General features: G+C 40.9%; 1 protein-coding gene across 3 annotated transcripts in view; it reads left to right on the top strand.

Moving 5' to 3' along the window:
- The first annotated feature begins 818 nt into the window (after positions 1-818).
- Positions 819-22,076, top strand: part of LOC107099166 (RNA binding protein fox-1 homolog 2-like) — a 57,050-nt gene continuing 35,792 nt past the window's right edge. For 2 of the 3 annotated variants that reach the window (XM_015397185.1, XM_015397184.1), the window contains exons 1-2: positions 819-1,809; positions 13,622-13,672. In XM_015397185.1, coding sequence (XP_015252671.1) covers positions 1,558-1,809; positions 13,622-13,672 — 303 coding nt within the window. In that variant the 5' untranslated portion in view covers positions 819-1,557. Of the gene's footprint in view, positions 1,810-13,621; positions 13,673-18,953; positions 19,171-22,076 lie in introns of those variants that run through there. The other variant, XM_015397186.1, reaches the window with a different exon arrangement.

Below are 22,076 nucleotides of genomic sequence, written 5' to 3'. Positions count from 1 at the left end.
GTTACATGACTCCATCTATAATAGTGTGAAGTTTGATATAACACAATTTCATACAATATATATAATTAGGGGGTCCCCCCTCCATCAGTTTGGGGGTATGTTGAAAACCCCTGGCGTAGGGGGCCTACCAAGTGTCAGTGACAGGGGACCTAAGAGGTCAGGGGCCCCTAAGCAACTGCAGTCTCTGCTTACTGATATTTACAGCATTGATATCAGCAATACAGACACTGTATATCCTTAGTATCGGCCTGATATCAAAATTCCCAGTATGTCAAATCTGTTAATTTAAAACCAATAAAGCCTTCAGACTTTTTTTTTTTCCTTTAAATGTGTTCCTCCCTAAGTAGCCTTTGACCACTGGGTGTCATCCAAGCAATAAAATTGCCAGAGGAGCATGAGGTTTTTCTGAGCTGCATGACTCACAGCTGGGTTTGTGTGAGGACCTTGGCCTGGGTAATGGTTGTGTAATGAGTTAGGCATGAAATCTCCCTGAGAAGCCCACCCCGTTATTTAGCTGCATTAACTTCAGCAGCTGGGGAAATTCGCACATTTTAAAAGGTAGAAATGTAAAGAGGGGGTTTGCTCCTCAGCAGGGCGTCCCCCCTCCTCCCCCTCATAAGCACACCTCCCCTCGGTGAAATGTATGGAAGCACTGCGGCACACTGCGTGTATTTCCAGGCTGCATGGCTGCCTGGCTCAGCGTTCAAAGGCAGAGCGGAAGATAGGAGGAGGAGGAGGAGGACTACAGCAGGAGAGTGGGAGGAGGAGGGAGGGAGGACAGTTTCCTTTCTGTAACACACTACAGGAACACACCGCCGGGGGAAAAAAAGAAAAAAAAAACGGGGAGAGGGAAGAAAATAATAACCAAGAGAGGGAGCAGGAAACACCGCAACCCCTCCGTCCGTTTACCCGTCTCCCCGTCAGTCATCTTGGTTGTTTTTTTTCTCCCTTTAAAGCCCGAGAACCCGTTTATTTTTCTCCCTTTTGCGGACTAACATGGACAGAGAGGAGGACTGACTTCCAGTGAACCTCTCCTCTGTGACTGATAGGGAGGGAAAAGGCGGCGGACGGGGAAGACATGTTGAGGGGCTCTTCGTCTTGAGGTCGCGGTAAGGCTGCTGTCGGTGCTCCGCTCTCTCAACACTCCGGTAAGAGGAGAAGGAGGAGGAGGCGGATAAAAAAAAACAAAACAAATGGAAAGTGTTCCGAGCAGCCAGTTGGTGTGTTTAATTGGTTTAGTTATGGTCTGAAATAAGGCAGGCCTCTGAGGCAGTTTATAGACGGAGAGCAGAGAGAAGCTATACCTGCTTAGCTTCGCATCTAACTGCTTTTATTTTAGTACGTTTTCTCCATTTTTGGATTTAAAAAAAACAGACTATTGTTTATTCGTTGCTATATTCGTTTGCGGACACACCAACTCTTTTAGGGTTTTTTTTAACAAAACGTGCTCTTTTTTTAAGACGTTTTTTTATACATATATAATCACCGTTAGGTTTAAAGCGCGGAGGTGAATTAGCTTCGTTTTAGTTTAGAAAGAAACAAAGGAGGATTTTTTAAATGTTAATGTCGACCGACGTTGCTTCCATTATGCTGCCTGTGTCCCGGGCCCTGATGGACCGGGACAGGGAGCTGGACGCCATGGCCGGGGTGCACGCCAACCCGGCCGGTGTCGCTGGAGCCGTGCGGGGCATGAAGCGCGGAGACCCGGAGCCCGACGGACAGACAGCCGCTGCTATGGTGGACACCACCGGGGCGGAATGCAAGCGTCCCCGGATGGACGGCTCAGGGGGGATCGGTGAGGTTGGACAGGTGAGGACAAGAACCGGTTCCTGTTTTTATTAAGACTATTTCTGTTTTATCCAACCGGTGGCTGCTGCAGCAGGAGGCCCTGCATGCATTCTGCCTTTATTCTGAGCTGAAAATCACCACACATGCTTGGGATTTAACTTTTAATTATCAGGACATAATCAGCATCATCCTGCTCCTCACACATCCTGTTCAAACTTTTCAGACATTATTTGGTTTGATACATATCCTTAAATCCTCCAGGCTAGACAATGTAAACAAACCAGACCTTCAATTATATACTGTAAAAAAAAAAAAACCCTCTCCTTTTCCATAACCTTTCCTAATTTTGTTCAGGTTTTCACCAATTGGTTCATGCACATTTTTAAAATAATTATTTCTATAGGGTATAGGCTAATTTATTGATTGATTGACTTCATTGATCTCACAGTGGGGAAACTGTCTTAATGCTTTAAAGGCACGCGACTCCAACCTTTATCTGAGTTAAACTAAATAATAAAACCATCAGTGCACCAAAACTGGGTATATTTTGCAGTTAATAGATCATCACACTAGAGGCTGAGGGATGCTTTGGATATCATTAGAGTGGATTATGTAGGCTGAGCTACTCCACTGCAAGACAGAAAGCTATTTCCCCTCCTCTGAAAGAGGCTATAATGGAGGTGAAGTGGCCTGTTTGCTCCTGTTTGGGAAAACTAAATGGCTTGCTTCAGATCACCATCCCGTCTAGTGAGTGCTGACAGTGCTTGCTGTAATGCACTTACACACATGTGAATGGAGGACTCTCTCTGTCTGTGTGTGGGGGGGATTGGATCAGATCAATCAAATTGAGGCTCTAAAATGTATTGAACTCCCTGGCTGGACAGTCTGGAAATGAGAGTGGGATAGATACGCCCCCCCCTCAGCCCCCTCAGCGGGAGTTACTGTTGGTCCTGCAGCAGCAGCTTTGCACTATCAGTTGCAGTAAAGAGGCTTTGTTTCCAGCTTATGGGATCACTTCACATACTGGAGGGGTCTAAGATTCTCATTTAAAAGGATCAGGGGGCAAAAAAAAAAAAAACACAAAAAAAGGGTGAATGCATAAATATTGGTGACATGAGCTTTAGATGAAGATGAATATTATTTATGTGCAGCTGCTGTAATTGCCTGACAGAAATGTGATGAGGAATTAGTAAAATCATTTTTCAAACAGACGTGATAACAAAGCCATGTTTGGCCCTTCAGCTCAAAGGGGACAATGTGTGACGACTGTTAGCTTATTAATTCTGACTGGTTATAAATTAACTATGAATTTGTTGAGGAAAATAAGAGAATTAATTTGGAATGAAATTGGTGAACAAAAAGGGCTGAAAATCGAGGTTCTGTGCAATGCTTTACAGTTATTTGGAAAGTTGATTCGAGGTTAACTTAGACATTCTTTAATAGATTAAGCTTTCAGACCAGTTTTTTAAGAAATATTTATCATCACAGCTCATTGTTTATGGTATATTAAATAAATATATGTCTGTGAAAGTACCACTTAAAGTAACAAACCTGAATGAGTTTTACTGGGATTTAATGATAGAACAACTGTAACTGATGCATCTTGGTGAACAGGGTAGAATATGATTGATGGTTTTTAATGATTTGACATAAAAACCTGGAAGGAGCAGCATGTTTTGTGCTAAACCCCCCATCCCCAACCCACCCACACAATGCATGATGCTGCCACTACTTTGTTCCACACTGCAGATTGTGCATTCAAGGTAATGTCATGTTCCATAGGCCCAAAATGATAATTTAGCTGTAGTTCAATCAGAGTAGCATCTCTATGTGGTTTATGTCTAGCTGCAAAAAGGATTTGTTGTGGACTTTCTTCTTGGTGATTTCCATAGAAGCCATGTTTGCTGATAGCCGACTTTTCCACCTGAGCTCTGGATTTCTGCAGCTCCTCCTGGGCTATTTTGCGTTTCTTTCCTCATATCTTTGTAATTCTCTCCATGGAGCTGTCACTATATACACTATGTGTAGATTTGTGTTTTTGCTATTTTGCTTCCATTCTCAGATCATCACTTGAACCTTTGTCTGAAATGTTCGAAGATTAGGGTTTTTTGTTGTTGATTTAATCACCTCTGTCTGTTTAAATCTTTAAATCACAACAGGCCACCTTCCCCTTTTCTTCTCTGTGCTGTTTGTCCACTAATGTTAGTTCCATCTGATTTTTCTCCGGAACATCATGGTGATGTGTTCTATAAAGAAATATGATTGTTTCTCAGATCTGGAAAAAAAAAAAGACCAATATCATATGAAATATTATGTGCTACTTTCTGTTGGCTTGTCACAAAAAAAAAAAAAAAAAGCAAAATAAAATCATTGGAACTTTGTTTTTCCAACTGTATAAAATGTGGAAAAGTGGCATACTTAAATCTTTCCATTCTACTTTTCCAAGGAACTGCGTTTATTTTCCTCCAATCTGCTGACGCCATTAATACTGCAGAGTCTAGCTTGGCTAAATGACCCTCAATTTTCCATCCCCTGCAAACTTATTTATCCAAGAAAACCCTCTAAAAGTGCAGAGAAGCGTGTCTGTTAAGTTAATCTGCAGAGGATGGAAAATATTACAGCTACACTGACGTGCAGAAGCAACAGTGTGGCCCTTACTTAATCCTTTCCATCCTTCATGTGAGGTTAAGAAAAAGAAAGTAAGCTTCATTGCAGACGTTATGGCAAAATCTGAACTTTGAGGTGTGCATCAGCATGCTTTAACAATTAGATAACCATCAGTCACAGATGCTGTTTTAGTTATTTGTCAAGTCAGATCAGCAACGTTTTATCTAGTCAACAAAATGTTGCTAAATCAGTGCAGCATGAATGAAGCATTTAGCTAATGTGGCTAAATTAAAGGCTGCAGGTCTGACAGCAGTTTGAGCAGTGCTTACAAACCAATGGTTTGATTTTTATATTGGTGTCTGACTCACTGCTGCTAACCTCACTACATCCAATCAGTCTACTTTATATTCATCTGCTGCGCTGGGGGAAGTCCTGTTTTTATTTCCAGGCTGGCAGGGGATTTATAACACCTCTCATCTTCAGCTCCAGTCACATCATTGGGAACGTTAGGAGGAGGTTGTCTATTTCGATATCTGTCTGGCCTGATGTGGAGCGTTTTGCTATTATTGCTGTGCAGGAATCGGTGCTCTCAGAACCTTATAAGGACCTGCCCGGAGTGGCAGTGCAGAGGACAGATGATTGGACTAGAACGCTAATGCATGCGGAGCTCCTCTTCGTGCTTTCATCCCTGACATTGCATCGAAACGGCATGAATTTATGGGGTTTTTTTGGGTTGCTAAAAATTCCTGGGAGAAATCGTTGAACAGATTTACATTTCTGAGGGCACCAGCAGTGTTTTGGGATGCAGATCTGCTGAAAAGTGGATGTGCTTAAAGTGCAGTTATGCTCCCTAAAATGAAGTGCAGCTGAGTGATGTGTTTTTAGCAGCATAATAAGATCAGATCAGCTTTGCTTTCCTCTTGGTCATATTTTGATGGTTTGTAGTGTTTGAAAGCCTTTCTCCTCCACATTTTTGGACGATACATGTACATCATCATCATCAGGATATTGCTAATATATATATAGCCAAAATAGAGTTAAACAGGGCTCGATATTAACCATCGCCTGATCTCCCTGGGCAAATAGTTTTTATTGTTGGGAGAGAACAAATTTCATTGCATTTGCCCGCCGGGCAAAATTACTTTAAAATCACTGACATTCGATGAAAACGACCCAGAAGTGTTGCCGGCACCATTTTTGTTGTTTTGTACAAATTCTCACGTGATTTAAAAAAGGCGCGTGATTTGAAAAAGCCAGGTGATTTTCCGCCAGATGGCGTGATTTTTGTCCACCTAGCGGTAATTTTGATGTAGTTACCAAAACGACAAACGGCTGCATGTCAGTTAAAAGTCAGGGAATTATGTAAGACTGTGGAAACCCTGTATAAAATAACTATGTATAATGATTCTCTAGAAAAGTCACATTATATTAATAGTATTATCTTGTATAAACATACCGTGACTCTAAAGTAAAAGTTATTCATTTGTGACACTGACTTCTGTCTTGGGATTTATCTTAAGTTTTTAACCTGTCAAATTGTTATTTTTAACATTACAATTTATATTTTTCCAAGCACACAACAGTTTAAAGCAAAGTTTAGTTTGAAAAGAATGTGCAGGAAGGATTGAAAAGCATGTTAACACGGTAATGTAGGCTTGAGTTCATTATCTGACGCATGCATATACACACCAGGAACCTGGAAACTTAAAAAATACTGAACTACAAAAAACATTTAAAAAACAAACATGTTTCATTGATACTTTATTTATCAAACATTATACTGGGCAAGTAAAAATTGTTTCTGGGCAAATGAAATGTGAAAGTCACTTGCCATTTGGGCAAGTGGTAAAAATTCAAAAAAACATTTTATTCCTTTTTTTTCCTTATAGTGGAAATTTTAACAAAAGGCTTATTTTGTTTGGAAATCAGTCTGAAAATAATAGATCAGATGCAGACTAATGTTCTAAAAAACAGGGAAACAATTCTTTACTTTGACCACTGGCTTCAGTACCTTTTCCCATGTGACCCAAATACACATGAATATTGCAGAAAGCAACTTTAGATTAAAATGAAGTTAGAAAAGGAAGTCCTAAAAACAATAAATTGTGTTTAAAAGACAAATTCCAGGTTGAAAGAAAATATTCTTCTTTAAGGCGTCAAATTAACAGGATTTATTTGATCAAGAACGCATAAGGGGTACATTTTCCTGCTGATCAAGAGATTTTTCTAGCTAACTTCATTTTATGATAGAAATAGTTTGAATACTTCTGTGTCCAAGGATGGGTCCATTTTCACCAAAACCCGAACTAGAATTTTCTTTAATATCAAGACAAATACAGATATGATTATCAGATTGATAAATCTGTAATTTTGGTTTTCATTTCTGAAAACAGAAGGTTCTTTAAATCACCTTGGATCCAACACATAAACAGGGCTTTGTAAGTTTGCTCTATATAAAAGGACAACATATCAAATCTGATTTGCATGTTGTTTTGGGTATGGTAATCTATTAAGTTCTTGTTTATTAACTAAACAGTAACATTATTATTTTTTTTGTTGTTATGCATTTTCCTTTTTAAAGGTGAAAGTTTAGTGTTAATAAAAGTCAAGCACTGGTATTCTGGAGAGCTAAATATGTAGCATACTTAAATTGTGGTTGGAGGAGCAGCACAAAAATCAGTTTGAGAGGCATCAGTATGAATGCTGTGCTAACTTTAATGTGATACAGCCTCAGTGTATGGCCGGTAACAAATTTATAACAAATTTAACTGAATGAGTTGTGATTTGAATGATTTTTGATCTGAATCGTTCAATTTCATTTCGAGAGAGAGATCATCTGTGGACACCTTCATTTTTAAAAGATATAAATATAAAAAATATAACCGCGGATGTCTGGGGGACAGTGATTCGCCTACATGTTATGAATGCTGGCGTACCATAGGTGATGAATTATGAATAGTTTAGTTTGTGCCTTCAAGTCGTTGCCTATAGGAAGATGTTGCTTGGATATAACCTAACGGAATATCTTCAGAACGGCTCCAAATGACACAAAGCTTATATGGGTGAGTAGAACATGATGTAATAAAGTAAAATCAAGAGCCCAATGTAAATAAACCGGCGTTCCCCTTTAAGCCCTACAATACAGAATGGGATTTCACTCACTGATGTGTTTTCAGTTCAAGTATCTACTGTACTACCAGGAGAATTTGCTCAGTCTGGAGCCTAACTGCATTGTTGTATGAACTATTGTTAATGCAAAAGACAACTGCAGAAATCTAACTTATGTTTAAGACTGATGGAAGACTGTCTGCACTTAGAACAATTCTGGAAGCTGATATCAAGTCTACCTGATGCTGAATTCATTCGCTAATTAATCTACAACTGCTATTTTCTGCTCCATTCACCAATTACACCATTATTGAAGCTGCACATCAGGGGGCTGGCAGGTTAAACAGATGCTAAACCCAATCCAACACTTGTACATACATTTTTTTATATAAGCACGTTTCTGAAATCTACACTAAAGTGTCAGAGTGGCGCTTTGGACACTGTTTTCTAAGTACAGCCTCTGACATTGGTCACATCTCAGTCTCTAGTTTTGTTTAAAGGATGTTGCAGACAGCTGTGAAGCAGAGCAAATAATTGTGGGCAATTATCTAAGCAGTGAATAATTACAAGCTAGTGCCAATTCTGTTTTATCAGATCAGAATTAATGTTTTGCAGGGGCAAAAGAAACTCTATTTTCTTTCACTGTTAAAGATCAGCGCAGTGGACCGTGGAGTTCTTTGTGTAGCACGTGACTTGGCAGCAAATGCCGCTTCGTGATTATCTTAATTCCAGAAGTGTCAAGCTCACTTCCACAATCCACTTTGACTTCAGCCAGCATCCCCTCGAGGAAGCACGTGGAGGTTTGCTGTGAAAAGTCAGACGAATGTGAGGCGTATTGAGGGAAAACAAACTTCAGGTCGCTTGGCTGGCAGTGTGGAAGGTTAGCACATCAGTGCTGTGGAAACGGGGAGTTCACATCTTCCTGAGGGTATGCATGGAAGAATAGCTCTCAGGGCAATAAAATGTGGTTTTCCCTTTAGAAAGGCAGCCGTCTTGGGGCACAGTAAAAAAAGACATGGGTCCTCTGGTCAGATTTTACATCAAACACCTCCTGTGACCCGCAGCATTTGATTGAGCACCGAGGTTAATGTATACTGGAGATGGTACCACAATCTCTTCTCTTCCCCGCCTCCCCTGACAATCAGATATCCTCGGGTCTTTTTCTTTCTTTTGGTTGCTCAGCCATTGCTTCTCTCTATAATCCTCTGTTATTCCTTCTTTAACCAAAACTGGAGATATACCAAAACAAAATAAGCTAGTGACCAAGACAGGACAGTTTTCTGCTCATTCTTAAGACTCACTGGTTAGCAGCCTGTCAGAAACTCCAAAATCTAGTCTTTCCTGATCAGTGAATGTAGAGATCAAGACTTTTAGAATAAAATGGGAAATCTTTGTGATGTAGATCCAATTTGATTGTTATAGTCTTTAATTCTTTGTCACAATTGGAACTGTCGTATTTTAAATTGTAAATTTTTAAAAATGCTAAGGCTCTACATCCTCTTGGAAGGATAGTTAAGATTGCGGGTTTCAAAAGTCCAGTCATGTTAACGTTACGTTGCTCGCAAGGTGAATTGTGAATTTGTAAATTCACAAACTCCAAAAAAAATCCTTGTGCTGGAAGCCAATGGATGCGTTTGGCCATGATTAAGAAATGTTTTTGGCCAATGAAATGCAGTGATGTGTATGACGTCAACCTGAGGCATAATTCTGAAGCAAACAAACACGGCTGCACTGGTCTCAGCTGGAATATGAGCAAAAGGACGCAGTTTTTGCCTTTGTGGATGGGAAGGATATTTGCTGGTTCCCTCCGAGTGGATGTGGTAAGAGTTTGATTTATCAGATAACTCAGTGAAACAAATCAATAATATGAAATGTCCTAGATGCTACTGCAGCTGGGATTGGCTAAAAGCTTGACATTGGAGGATGTTAGAAAAGACTTGATCAAGTGATGGTCAACAAAAAATTTTAATAATAATAATAATTGATCTTTATCGATCGCACATTAGATCCATTTATCTCTGCATTTAACCCATCCCCTTGTGGAGCAGTGGGCTGCCATTGTGAGGCGCCCAGGGAGCAGTATGGGGTTAAGGGTCTTTGCTCAGAGACCCAGAGTTGAGGCTGTGGGACTGGGGCTCGAACTCAGAACCTCAGGATTCCAAATCCCTATTCCCTAACCACTAGGCCGCCACTCCCCCTTTATGACAACACAGTGCTTTTCTCAGTTTGATCATATCAAATATTTTAGATGCAGGCTGAAAAACAATAAACATTTGTTTTTTTAGACTGAATCAGACTCATTTCCGGTATCGGTATAGGACACCACAAGTAATTATTTGTATAAAAATGAGAGAAGCGACGTCAGCCTAAAGAATAAGATCTAAAAAAATCAGCAGCATCTATCGGAGATTGGTTAGCCTAATGTAAAAATACTCGGTATCGGTCTTAGAAAAGCAAAAAACAAAACCTGTATCTGTTCATTTCTACTTCAAGCAGGCGTCTTTGAGCATGCAATCTAACTTAGGACTCTCCTCATTACAAATGCAACAATAACAAAGATGGCGGACATCAGATCTCCTGTTGTTTCAAAAGCTCTGCATTGTGGATTTTACACCGCTTTTTTCCATCTGTTCACTTAAATTTCTTATTTCTTTCTCCCTCCTGAGTTTGCTGTTTATGCTCTGCCTTCTTTCCTTACTTGTATGGCAGCATTAGTGCGCCCCTCACTGGTGTGGCATACGTATTACCAAGCTTATAGCAGAAGCTCTGGCTTTGTGTGGTTTGATCAATATGCTCACACTTTCTCTCTGCTGATACAGTCTTCGCTCTGAGTGGATGAAACCTAAGATTTGGTTTTTTGTTTGTTCTCTCAAACATCCCATTTGATGTCATCTCTGCTGCCGATATGAATAGATAATGACCGCTCACAGCAGGAAGGCTGGGAAAAGATGTTCTATTTTTAGACTTCTTGATGAAAAATTTGGATTTGCTAAATTGAACAAAAAAAAAAATAAACATTCTTCACCTCCCCCCCACCCAGGAATCAGCCATGCTTCGTTTTGCTGCGAGCAGAATCCAGATAATCGAGCATGACCGCGTGACATGCACAGTTGTTTTGTTTCTCATATGCAGTGCAAGTCAGTGTGGCGTGGAGAGCGAGAGCGAGACTCCCTCTATGCAGCCCACCCCTTCATCTCAGTCCTCCCGTTCCTTAAGGAAATTAAGCGCATGACTCCGCTCATGTATGAGTCATTGTCTTTGCTCCTTCCATCTTTTTTTCCCTGTCCATTTCCCGTTATTGCCAGCTCCATACTCAGTCTCTAGCACATATGAATTCCAGATGTTTCCAGTTGTGTCCGCCACCCCACACACAAACGCACACACACAAACTTCCACACAGCGTGCAGCTCCATAAATCTTTTTTCGTCTCCTCTCCGGGTGTTGTTTTGCTCCTCCATACCTGCAGTGTGCTGCATTCGGAGTTGCCCTCCTTGCAAGAGACGGTTTATACTTTATTCATGTTATTCAAGCCTCTAAGAGGTGATTCATTATTTAGAGCTTCTACCTCCCAAAGCCAGATCACTAAGTACATTTTTGGCTCTGAGATAGACTCGCTCAAGCTGTATTTTTCAATCATGAAGGCGCTTCCTGCTCGCTCTTCCTCCTCCTCCTCCTCGCCTCTGCCTCTTACATTTGGATACATTGTGCTCAGTTTTAGTGAAATGGCCTCATGGGGTCCAGAGTGAGAAGGCTCCAGTATTAATCAGGCAACTCAAGCTGCAGCGTACGCAGAGCAAAGTGTCCCCCCCTCCCCCACCCCACCCTACCCCTCCGCCCTGGGGGACAGAGCAGATGAGGGGACATTGGTTGCACATGAAAGGAAGATCATAGGATGGGAGACTGAGAGAAGAGGGAGGAGCGGAGATGTTTTGTAATCTACCGATATGATTTCAGAGACGGGATTCGGCTTTCCGCCCATTCTTAGTGCGCTCCTAGTTGCTGTGAAGTCTCCCTTTTAATGACATACATCTACATAATAGCTGGGGGAAAAAAACAGCATTATGAGTACGCTTCAAATTGTTTCCAGGAGGTAAAAACAAGCACAATGATAGTGAGAGTCTTTGCTATGGTTCTAAATCAGTTTACTTATATAACATCCATCTAATGTCATTTCACACAGGTTTGATCATTCAATAGCAGCAGAGGTGTCAAATAATGAAGTACAAATACTTTGTTACTGTACTTAAGTACACTTTTTAGGAATCTATACTTTATTCCATTTTTCTTCCTTCTTCTGAATTTTAAAACAAACGTTACTCGTTACTTTTGGCTTTGGTTTAATGTTTCTAAATATTTATTTCCCATCATGTGCGCCATCCAATGCAGATCATTGTCTCCATCCACATCTAGTGAAAACTAGTGTCATTGGATGAGTCATAGAACGCAAACACTCATTGGTTAGCTAAAAGAAATCATCAGAAGCAAGCAGCTGTTCTTCAACCTGCAAACGTGAATTTTCTATGTCATGCTACAATGTGGGATTCAGAAAAAGATGTTGAAATGTTTGAATGGTTCGACACAAACGAGAGCGTATCGGGAGATGGACACCAACAAGACCATCCCTATCCTTGGCCCTATCTCAAAGAATTTTTCGAAATGGTCGAAAAAATTAGCTTTTAATTCATATAGTGGCATCTGGCTGTTTTCTTAAAGGTTACTTTATACTTTTATACTTTCAAGTAGTTTTTGGAGCACAAACTTGTTCACTTTTACTTGAGTAAAGAGGTCAAGTTGATACTTCAACTTCTACCAGAGTGTTTTTAAATTGCAGTATCTATACTTCTACTGAAGTAACAAATGTGGGTACTTTAGACATTACTGAATAGCAGGAACAAGCATGCAGCGATAGTGGAAATAAACATCCCCCCTCCAGTCGGACCCGACTCAGAATGAGCAGCCCTCAGTAATGGTTTTCTAAAGCTGACCCCTAAAATACATCTAGAACTTTTACCTGAAATGATCTGGTTGCTTTTTCTTTACGGAGGTATTCTAATGCTACCTGAATAATGTAGACGATTCATAACTAAGCTTATTATAAAGTTTTAACTCTTATTTTTATTTAATTAATTTTTTTTTTTACTACAGCATTTTGTTATTTATCTAATAGCAGTTTAAATCAAATTTTAAAGCAGTTTTATCATTTTACTTTCAACACAGTATCAGACTCTTTATGTTTTTCTCTGGTTTTATTTAATTTACTTGTTTCATATTTTAAACAGTTTTATTATACAATTTTATTTCACTGGTATTTACAGCTGTGGTTGTTTTAAATGGCACTATAAATATAGCTATGTGAAATGTGTTTAATCTTGTTAATTAATCAGACAATCTGCTCAGGAGAGTCTTGCAGCAGCTGCTTAACGTACATAACCCTCAACGCTTGTCAGATATAATTTTAAAACAGTGTTATTTACCAATGCTATATTTTCCACTATTTGACTTTATTAATCCACTTAAATATATTTAGACGTCCAAAATTTGATGTAGAGTTGGATAAAATTTTAACACATAGATACAAAGTAGGAGTGCATGATGGCGTAGGGGAGAACTGGCCCGGATTGACTTTCCCTGGGTCTTCCTCCAGACGTTTGGTGCAGCAGGCTTTGCTCCTCGCAGCCAGAACACTTAAAGAAACTTGTCAGAGGTTGCATAAGGGTTTATGATGGCATTCCACGCCAGTGGGCTTCATGCTCGCCGACACTCCTGACCTATTTATGAATTTAAGAGCCGCGCCAACACTCGTTCTTTTCTTTTCCTGTCTTTTATCCGCCTCTCGCATGAGCTCCCTCGCCCCCGTTATCACGTCTTCACAAGCAGACAAAAGGATCCATCGGGTGGAAAGCTGGAGAGGAGGCTGACTGGGGAGATTGCAGGAGTGTGTCACCAGTGAAGTTAATTTGATTTGTATGTGTGGGGGTCACAGAAATGTCATCTAACTGTAAAGTCTGATAAAGAAACAAAACAGAAACAGATGAAAACACAGAGTGTTTGCCTTTGAAATTACACATGAAGTTGACTTAAAAAAAATAAAAAATAAAAATCTGCTTCTCTCTTTCAGAACAACGATCCTTTGACCCTGGGCTATCATGGATATCCGTCTCACGGTCAGGTAAGAGCACCTGTGAAAGTGTTAGCTTTACATCTGTTGCATAATAAGCCTCATTGCTGCAGTACAGCACTAATACAGCTCGGTGTTGTTCTCTAAGCCACAAGGTGGGGGTGTAGATTTCACTTTAATGGTTGTGTAGAGGAAGAAGTGCCTCCACAACCATCACTCATCTATTCCTATCCTCCACCTACTTTCCTCCCTGTCCTCGATGATAGTAATCATCTTTTAAGCTTGTCGGACTCGTTTATTTCATCCTTAGGCCTCTAAAGGCAGGCAGATTGTTGCTGTATCTCCACAAATAAGGGAGAAATATCTATAAATTATAATTCCACAAAAAAAAAACAAAAAAAAAAACGTCAGTATCACATGATGTTTTATGGGGACTCGTCTGTGTTTAAGCAAACAATCTGTTTGCTTGCATTTGTATTAGCTGGCTGAATGTGTTATTAGGCTGCTCAGTTTACGTGGTTAATCCTTAGATCATCCTGCGTTCATCCACTCATCCTCTCAGCCTCCATCTGTAATCCCCTCATCCCTCGCTCTGCGATGCTCAGCAACCTCTGGCTGCTTTATCGGCTCTTTATCTGTCTTAGGTCTTCACTCATGCGCTTTTATGTGCCGCAGTGCAAGTATTTCTTCTTTTCCAGTACAGCTAAGTGGATGCGGTGGATGCCTGGGAGTCAATTAGATGGATTTTATTTCTTTGGAAAATGATGAAGCTTTGAATCATTTCCTTGTAAATGATTTTTCAAGGCTACTCATAAAGTTCTTGTTTGTTTGTGTTGTGCAATTTCTTACCGGGATGGTAAGAAGTCAGGAAGGGCTTTCTCTTGAGGCTTGGAGGTGTGAACTGGCCAGGGAGGGAGGGGAGAGAACAATGCCGGCCAGCGGAGGTTTCCACAACACCGAGGTGCTAAACTGTCAACAGGAGTGTGAGAATGATGCGATCAAAGCCTCCTGAAAGGAAGAGCCTGGAGAGTCGTGGGAGCTTTGTGTGTGAAGGGAGAACAGACCCATCAGTAGATGGAAAGCTGAAATCTATCCTTCAGCTCTAGACATGAATTCGATTTATGTTTTTAATGTAAAGTTTGACAGAGGAGAACCGAGAGGTACTCCTCTAAAAGAAATCAGGAAAACAATCTTTAACAGGATTTAGACGCGTAATCCTAAATGTGACTAAAGCAAAGGAGATCCAACATGGGAGCTAATTTATGCCAAAGTAAGACAAAAATCTCTGAATATTCTTCTTTTACTTAAAAAAATGAAAAAATGTCTCCAATCCAAACTGCTCCATGTTTGAAGACACTGCCAGAGCTCTAATCGTTATGTAAGACCGCTAGGCACGACTGCAGTTATTTATAGCAGCCAAAATAAATTATGGGAAGGCTCTATTATAAAATGTATTATTAAAAAACAAAACAAAAAAATAAAAAACTGCCATATTTGCAGAAACAAAGTTAAAGCTAAAACTACTTTTTCGTATAAAGACAAGCAGCTGGGCACAATTTTTAAACCAGAATGAATGCAATTAGTATTTTTTTTTACAGTTAATAATAATGTAAATAAGAAGTTCTTATAATAATTACGAATTAATGTCTCTTTATAGAGGTTCAGATAGAAACTGTATGTTTAACAATCATTGAGTCAGGTCGAATTAGCTCATGTGTCTTTAATATTTCTTTGTAAATAATTTGTGCCTTTAAAGCTGGAAGTCTGCAAAATATGGTTATGGTTTGATATAGATAAGATTTCATAAAGATTCCTGATACATGGTGTTCTAGGAGAGAGAACAGCGAGTGTAAAAAAAAAAGTTTTATACTTTGTTTTTTAAACATCCTCACAATAGCATTGTTAGTATTACAAACTGTACACATTAATCACTATATTGGTAAGAAAATGGAGACCATCACCTTAAACGAGGAGATTTTCTATTGAATAAAAGGCTAGAACTGGAAAAGACAGTATTTTCAAATTCCAGAGTTGTAAGTCGAATAACAAAGCCCTGTAGGAAACAGGTTTTTAGAGAAGATTCTGGCATTTTTTATGTTTCCTCTTAGTTCATATTTAAATCATTTACCAATACTGCAAATTGGTTAACCATGTGTCTCCCTCCCTTAGTGACCACTTCCACACAGAAAGATGTTTACGTTGGATTAGGCTACTTCTGCTGAGTCGTAAATTATTTACTGGTTACAAATCATCGGATTTGGAGTTTTTTGATTGCATGGTGCCAAGCTGTAGAGATTGGGATTATTTTGTTCACAAAAAAAAAAAAATTGTTTCTTTGTTGATGAGAATTGTAATCCAGAAATATATCTTAAGAAAATGATCCACTTTAGTGTCTGTAATGCCTTAGTACTACTATTTAGCTTTAGCAACACACAGAGCCTTTCCCTGGACTAACAACAATAACAAAAGCAAAATGCAAAATGCACTTTATACATTTTCGGAGGAAAAAACATGGAAACTAGGGAAGCTCGATATTGCCTTTTTTGCCGATGTTCGATATGTTGATATTCCAAATGCTGAATTTTCGATTCCGATATAAGCCGATACTGATATAAACTAATTTCACGTCTTGCCAGTCACAAAAATTTAGGCATAACCTACATTTACTGTGATGCCCCACTCCACACTGTATATTCCACAAATAATTACTATTGTAGAGGATAAAAACAGCATTTCAACTTCAGGAAAATGCAAAATTTGACATTTATTTTCAACACTTTCTCAAACAACATTTTGGAATATGCTCGTCCTGAGATTAACTTGACAATTAATATTCAAACAAGAGATAAATCTCTTTTCTTCACAAATAGGAAAAAAGTGTACCTCACCAGTGCAGCTGTATTGCACAGAATTGAATGTCAACACAAATGAAGTCCAGTGTAGGATCGCTGTTGAAGGACAAAGTCTTGGTTCCCACACGCATGACAAGGACCTCACATTTGTTGCAAATCGCAAACTTCAAGTCATCATTTGAAACTTTAAAAAAGTTCCACACCGCAGACATTTTTCATTACAAACAGTTTAGCTTCGCTGCTGCTACACAGTTTAATGACGTTATCAGGGAGCATCGTGTGTTGGCAAGAGCGCTCGCTTCAACATATTTCGCAAAATCTAGGCATTATATTATCGGCTTTTAATTATCGGGGGGGAAACCCGACAGATATCACATAATTATGCTTATATCGGCCGATAATATCGGACATCTCTAATGGAAACCTTTGTTAATGTTAGCAAAAAATATACAAGTGGCTAACTGTGAGACAAAAAAGTCTTAATAATTTGGTTTTAGAAATCATTTATTGAAGTAAAGATATAGTTCTATGTTTTTATAATATAGTTGAAAAATCGATGCCATTGCTGTAGTTAATACCTTATTTTACCAATACAAAATGCTATATTAGCTTAAATAAATTTTCAATGTTAAGCCACCACTTGGAACTACTTTAGTTTGTAGATATGTTAACGTTATGTTGGTCAAGATGCTCCATCCATCTACCATCCATCGCTCACCGGTGCCGGTCTATGGCAGAGTACACCCTGGACAGGTCACCAGTCTGTCTCAGGGCATGAGATGCACCAACGTCACAGAAAAGATTGATTGTACTGATGAAGCCATGTGAAGCCAAAGGAGCCTTGATAGGCATTGTAATAACTCTTCCAAGCAAGTGAGTGGCGCTGTCGGAGAAGTATATAAGGAAGAAGATTGCGAACAACAAAAGCGGGAGAGCAAAATATTTGTTTGCATCATCGGAGGAGCAAAATTAACAAAATTTTGAAACCTTAAGTCGGCCATTGTTGATTTTTGTCAGTGCGTGTACAAGATGACGAGGTCTACAATGGCTAACATGCACAAGCACGCCATTATGGAACCAGTTAACTAGATGGCGGTATCAAGATGGAAACATAGCTGAAGACAGATTCAAACTTCTCCAGTTTAGGACCAGGTTTTAAATGTAGGTTTTGCCGTCACTTCACCTGAAAGTGATGTCCACCCATACGCGCCTTGATCTGAACCAGGCCTCATTATTGTTTTTGCAAAGCATGGAATCAGCTGATTTGTGTTAAATATTTCTTGTTAGGTTTCCTTCTGTGATGAGTCCTCGAGCCATTTATCCATCTAATTCAAATCTGAATTTAAGCAAACTTTTAAAGTTAAAAAGAAATGTGAATTTGTGGTGTTTCCATTTGATAAATTAATTGAATTTAATTACTTAACCACGCCCTGCAAAGTGTAATGTTATCACACATCATCATCAACATTACGTCGTCACTTGTGAAAGTAATAAACAGGAAGTAGAGGTTGCAATCTAGCACTGACCACAGATCAGTAATCTTGGATAGTTTTAATGTTACTGATAAAGATACTTCAAAACGCGGATCAGAAAACGCTGAAGGAAACTCTTATTGGGATTAATAGTAGGGCTGACATCGAGGGGGAGAGCAGTTTTTGTGAAACCAGCTTTCATTGTTATTTTAAAGCAAATGCTAAGTCATCATGGACCAAAAATGTTAGTGGGACCTGTTTACCCTCAGGGATTGTGTGCTTACTGATGAGGAAAAAGCTCAGATTTTTTTATTTTTTGCCTTTCCAGACTTTTTAATTATTCAAAAGGATTTTGTTGACTAAATGCTTACAACTGAAATGTTGTAGTATCTTAGCAGGTTTAGCTGTTCTCTAAGCTTTTCTTTAGATTAAAGCATTTGGGATTTTGAGTTTAATATGATTTTTTTTTCTCTTGTGAGCCTTACTCAAAACATAAACCTTATGTGCACTTGGCAGTGGGTTTGCGTAACAAGGTGCATGTCTGAGTAGGAATAGAGGGAAGAAGAGGGAAAGTCTTCTCCCTCTCTCTCTCTCTCTCTCCCAGTGGTGCCAGCAGCCCCAGTTAACTCACCTACATGGAGAAAGAGAACAGAGGAAGAGGAGGGGAGGACTGCGACATGAGAAGGAAGCAGAGGGGAGGGGAAAGTTTGCAGGTGTGACAGAAGCAGGGAAGTAGGAGGGGGGAGGAGGCGTCAGGCTTTCTGGGTGAGAGAGGAGGACTGGAGAAGAGACAGAAGAGATGAGCAGGCAAGGGCACAGCATCGAAAAGGAAGGCTGGGGGTAGAAAGAAAGCAAGGAGCGAGTGGGAGAGGCAAAGTAGAGAAAAGAGTGAGTGGGAAGACGAGAGAAACCAAGAGAGGGGGGGGAATATAGAAGAAGGCACGCGAGGGAGAGTGACAGGGACAGAGGCCAGCAGAGGAGGTGGAGGAGGAGGAGGAGGTGGGGTGGGGATTGGCAGGGCAGACGGAGCGAGCGGGGGCAGAGAGAGGGAGATTTTGAATCTGTGAGACAGACAAGAGAGACAGAGCTGGTGAGGTGACACAGGCTCGGAGAGAGGGAGAGAAGGCGAGGCAGCGCAAGAAGAGGAAAGGAGCGAGGAGCGGCGACTGTTGGAGTTGTTGCACAGTGTACGATGATGGGACTGTACTATCCTAACGTGTTGTCGGTGAGTGTTTGCCTCCGTATCTTTCCTCGTCCACCTCTGCCGTACGCGAGAACGGCGCGAGAGAGAGCACCGAGCGGCCGTCACTGAGCATTAAATGTTAATTAAGTACTAACAGATGAGGACTCTACTTGACCCGTTTACCACAGCGGTCCACAGGACATGCCTGACTCCTGTTAGGACTTGACAGCCAGCTCTACAAACGGGGGAGAAACTGGCATAGAAGGATGACGGCGATATTGTAACGCCAGCAATCATGATTTGCTACGGTGAGACGCACGAGTGGCGATGCATTATTGTTGCCGCTGTTGTTGTGGCATCTGTTCTCCTGCCCAGAGCGAGAAGTGTTCACGCATTCTGAAGAGCGAGAGCTGCCGCTGCCAGAAACTGTGCTCGGCCATGTATTATGTATACTCAGAGGAATCCATGTGAGAGCGCCGCTCTCTGCGTTAGATCGTACGGCTGGATGTGGCAGTTAAGTAACACCCCCACCATTCAGACATTTCTGGGGTTAAAGAGTGGAAATACAGGAGCGATTGGGGGGAGGAGAGGAAGGTGAAAGGTCTATATTATCCCTGCAGCTGTCTCTGTGCGTTAACCCTGAGTGAAAGGGACAGTTGTCCACTGAACAGTTGCTCATGTCTTTCTCTCCCTCCCTTTTGTTATTACTCACTTTTACTTTCTCTTGTTTCCTTCTGCATCTCTTGTGTTCAGCTCCAAACACCTCCTCACTGTAATTTCTGTGTCACACATTTCACAAACAGAAGCTGAAGCACACACAGTGGGCTGCAAAGTCGGTGCATGAAGTGTCATGTTCATATTACATATCAGTTGATGTGAGTCAGGAGCTCTGTTTGTGTGTGTGTGTGCGTGTGTGTGAGCATGCTCGGTGTTCAGCTGTACCTTGGATTCCTGCTCTCTTTACTGTTTGACCTCTTTTCTCCCTCCTCTTGCTCTCCCTGAGGCCCTGGCAGCTGTTATCTCAATGTTTTCATTTAAGAGCCCCTGGAAGAGAGGGGGATGGGCGGGGGGGGGATTAAAGAGAGCAGCAGCTCCATAAGGGTGACCGCCGGGACCTCTCCGGACAGTTGGGTGCTCCTAGGTTGGAGATATGACCAAGCAGAAGCTCTGGTGGCGTTGGCCGGTTGCTCTGTGGGACGCTCTTGGAGCTGACTTTGCAGCTACCTGTGTGTGTAAAGGGGCCGTATGATGGGCTAATTTATAAGCTCCCTGATAGCGCTGCATGCGCTAATAAGGTTGGCCTTTTACTGCTGGACTCGGAGCAGCAGATCAGGTTCAAAAGGCTGAAATATTTTCTCAAGCCCCACCCAAGCGTGCGCCCCGAGGCGAGGGAGAGACACCTACCTGCTGCCGGAGCTGAGGACATGCTACCACGCTTGCATAAACTGTTGTGAGGATCCACCTCCTCCTCCATCTCCCCCCTCTCCTACGCCTCCCCAAATCTTGTTATTGATTCTTCGCTAGGTTTTACAATCAAGGTTGTTAAATGATCCCAATGAGCCGTGTTACTGTAGCAACTTGCATGACTCACTCATTTTGTGCTGATTGTTAGCCGGTTCGGGGCAGGAAGAGAATGGAGATTGGGAGAGCTGGGAGAGGTTCAGCACCTTTTGGACTCTGAAAAGATAAGTTATGAAACAGCATCAGTCTTGGCAGTCGTCTCTGACTTAATTCAAGCTAAAACAGCCTCTGTGGCATAAAGGGGGTTGCCTCTTCAGAGAACAGTTGACAGTTTCAACACCATCCTCCAGTTGGCTCGCGTGCGCTCTTCAAATGCAAACTGGACAGCAGGACATGCAGAGCCCTTCCTGAACAAGCCAAACTGGTTTCATGGTCATACCTTATTTTTTGTGCTAGTTGGGTAAACACACCATCTTTTAGCTGCCTTGTGTGCTCACCTGCACATGTGTTTGTCGGGTGTCATCTTCTCTTTTTGTTTTGGCCTGTTTATCTTTCATAAATGGCCACAGCTTTTGTGGAGAACCCAGACTTTATTGTAGAGGAGAGAGACTTGTTGAAAGATAAAGGCACAAGAGGGCCAGTTTGCAATTAGGCGTCAGCCACACAGAGGAGACGGAAACCATATGGAACAGGTGCTCTGGTCAGATGGGACAAAAAGGAAACTTTTTAGCCTACTTGCAAAATACAGTATAGCTGGAACCTCTTTATCTACACTGTCTCAATGTCTCAATATTGAACAATTAAGACAGTAGAAAGCATGAGAAATAAATATAATGCAAGAAGAATTTAAATAAGTAACAAAAATAACTAATGGGTCAATCTATTATAATGAATTTTGGAATAGAATACAATAAAAATGTTTTAGTTGTCTGAAAACCGAACAAGCCAGGTGAGTCACAACAAGTTTATAAGTGGGCAGTTAGCAGATGTTTATTATTAGTGATGACTGTAGTTTCTTAAACTTAGGATTCTGATTTTTAAGCAACTGTGGTGACCAAGATAATGATTAATTGATTGGATAATTGGAGGCATTTGTAAGAAGAACAGAAGCGATGATGGCCTAGAGGTTAGAGCAGTGTGCCTGTGCTTTGAGAAGGTTGCAAGTACCCGATTCTATCTCCACAGCCTCCGCTCTTGGTCCCTGAGCAAGACCCTTAACCCCACTCTTCTCCCTGGGCGCCGCACAATGGCAGTCCACTGCTCCCAAAGGGTATGGATCAAATGCAGAGGTGAATTTCTCCAATGTGAGATTAACAGAGTTAAATTAATATTATGTCAAAAGCTCTAAATTAGAGGTAGGCAATGTCGGTCCTCCAGTGCCACTGTCCTGCAGCTTTTAAATGCAGCCCCACTTTAACACTCCTGAGACAAAAGGCTAAATTACAGCCTTGGCTTGCAGCTGGTTCACTAGAGGCCTCTCCATTAAC

Source organism: Cyprinodon variegatus, unplaced genomic scaffold (assembly GCF_000732505.1).
Source record: "Cyprinodon variegatus isolate N-32 unplaced genomic scaffold, C_variegatus-1.0 Scaffold843, whole genome shotgun sequence".
Lineage (NCBI taxonomy): Eukaryota > Metazoa > Chordata > Actinopteri > Cyprinodontiformes > Cyprinodontidae > Cyprinodon > Cyprinodon variegatus.
The sequence above is the reverse complement of the archived record's forward strand: the minus strand, read 5'-3'. Positions and strand labels throughout refer to the sequence as shown.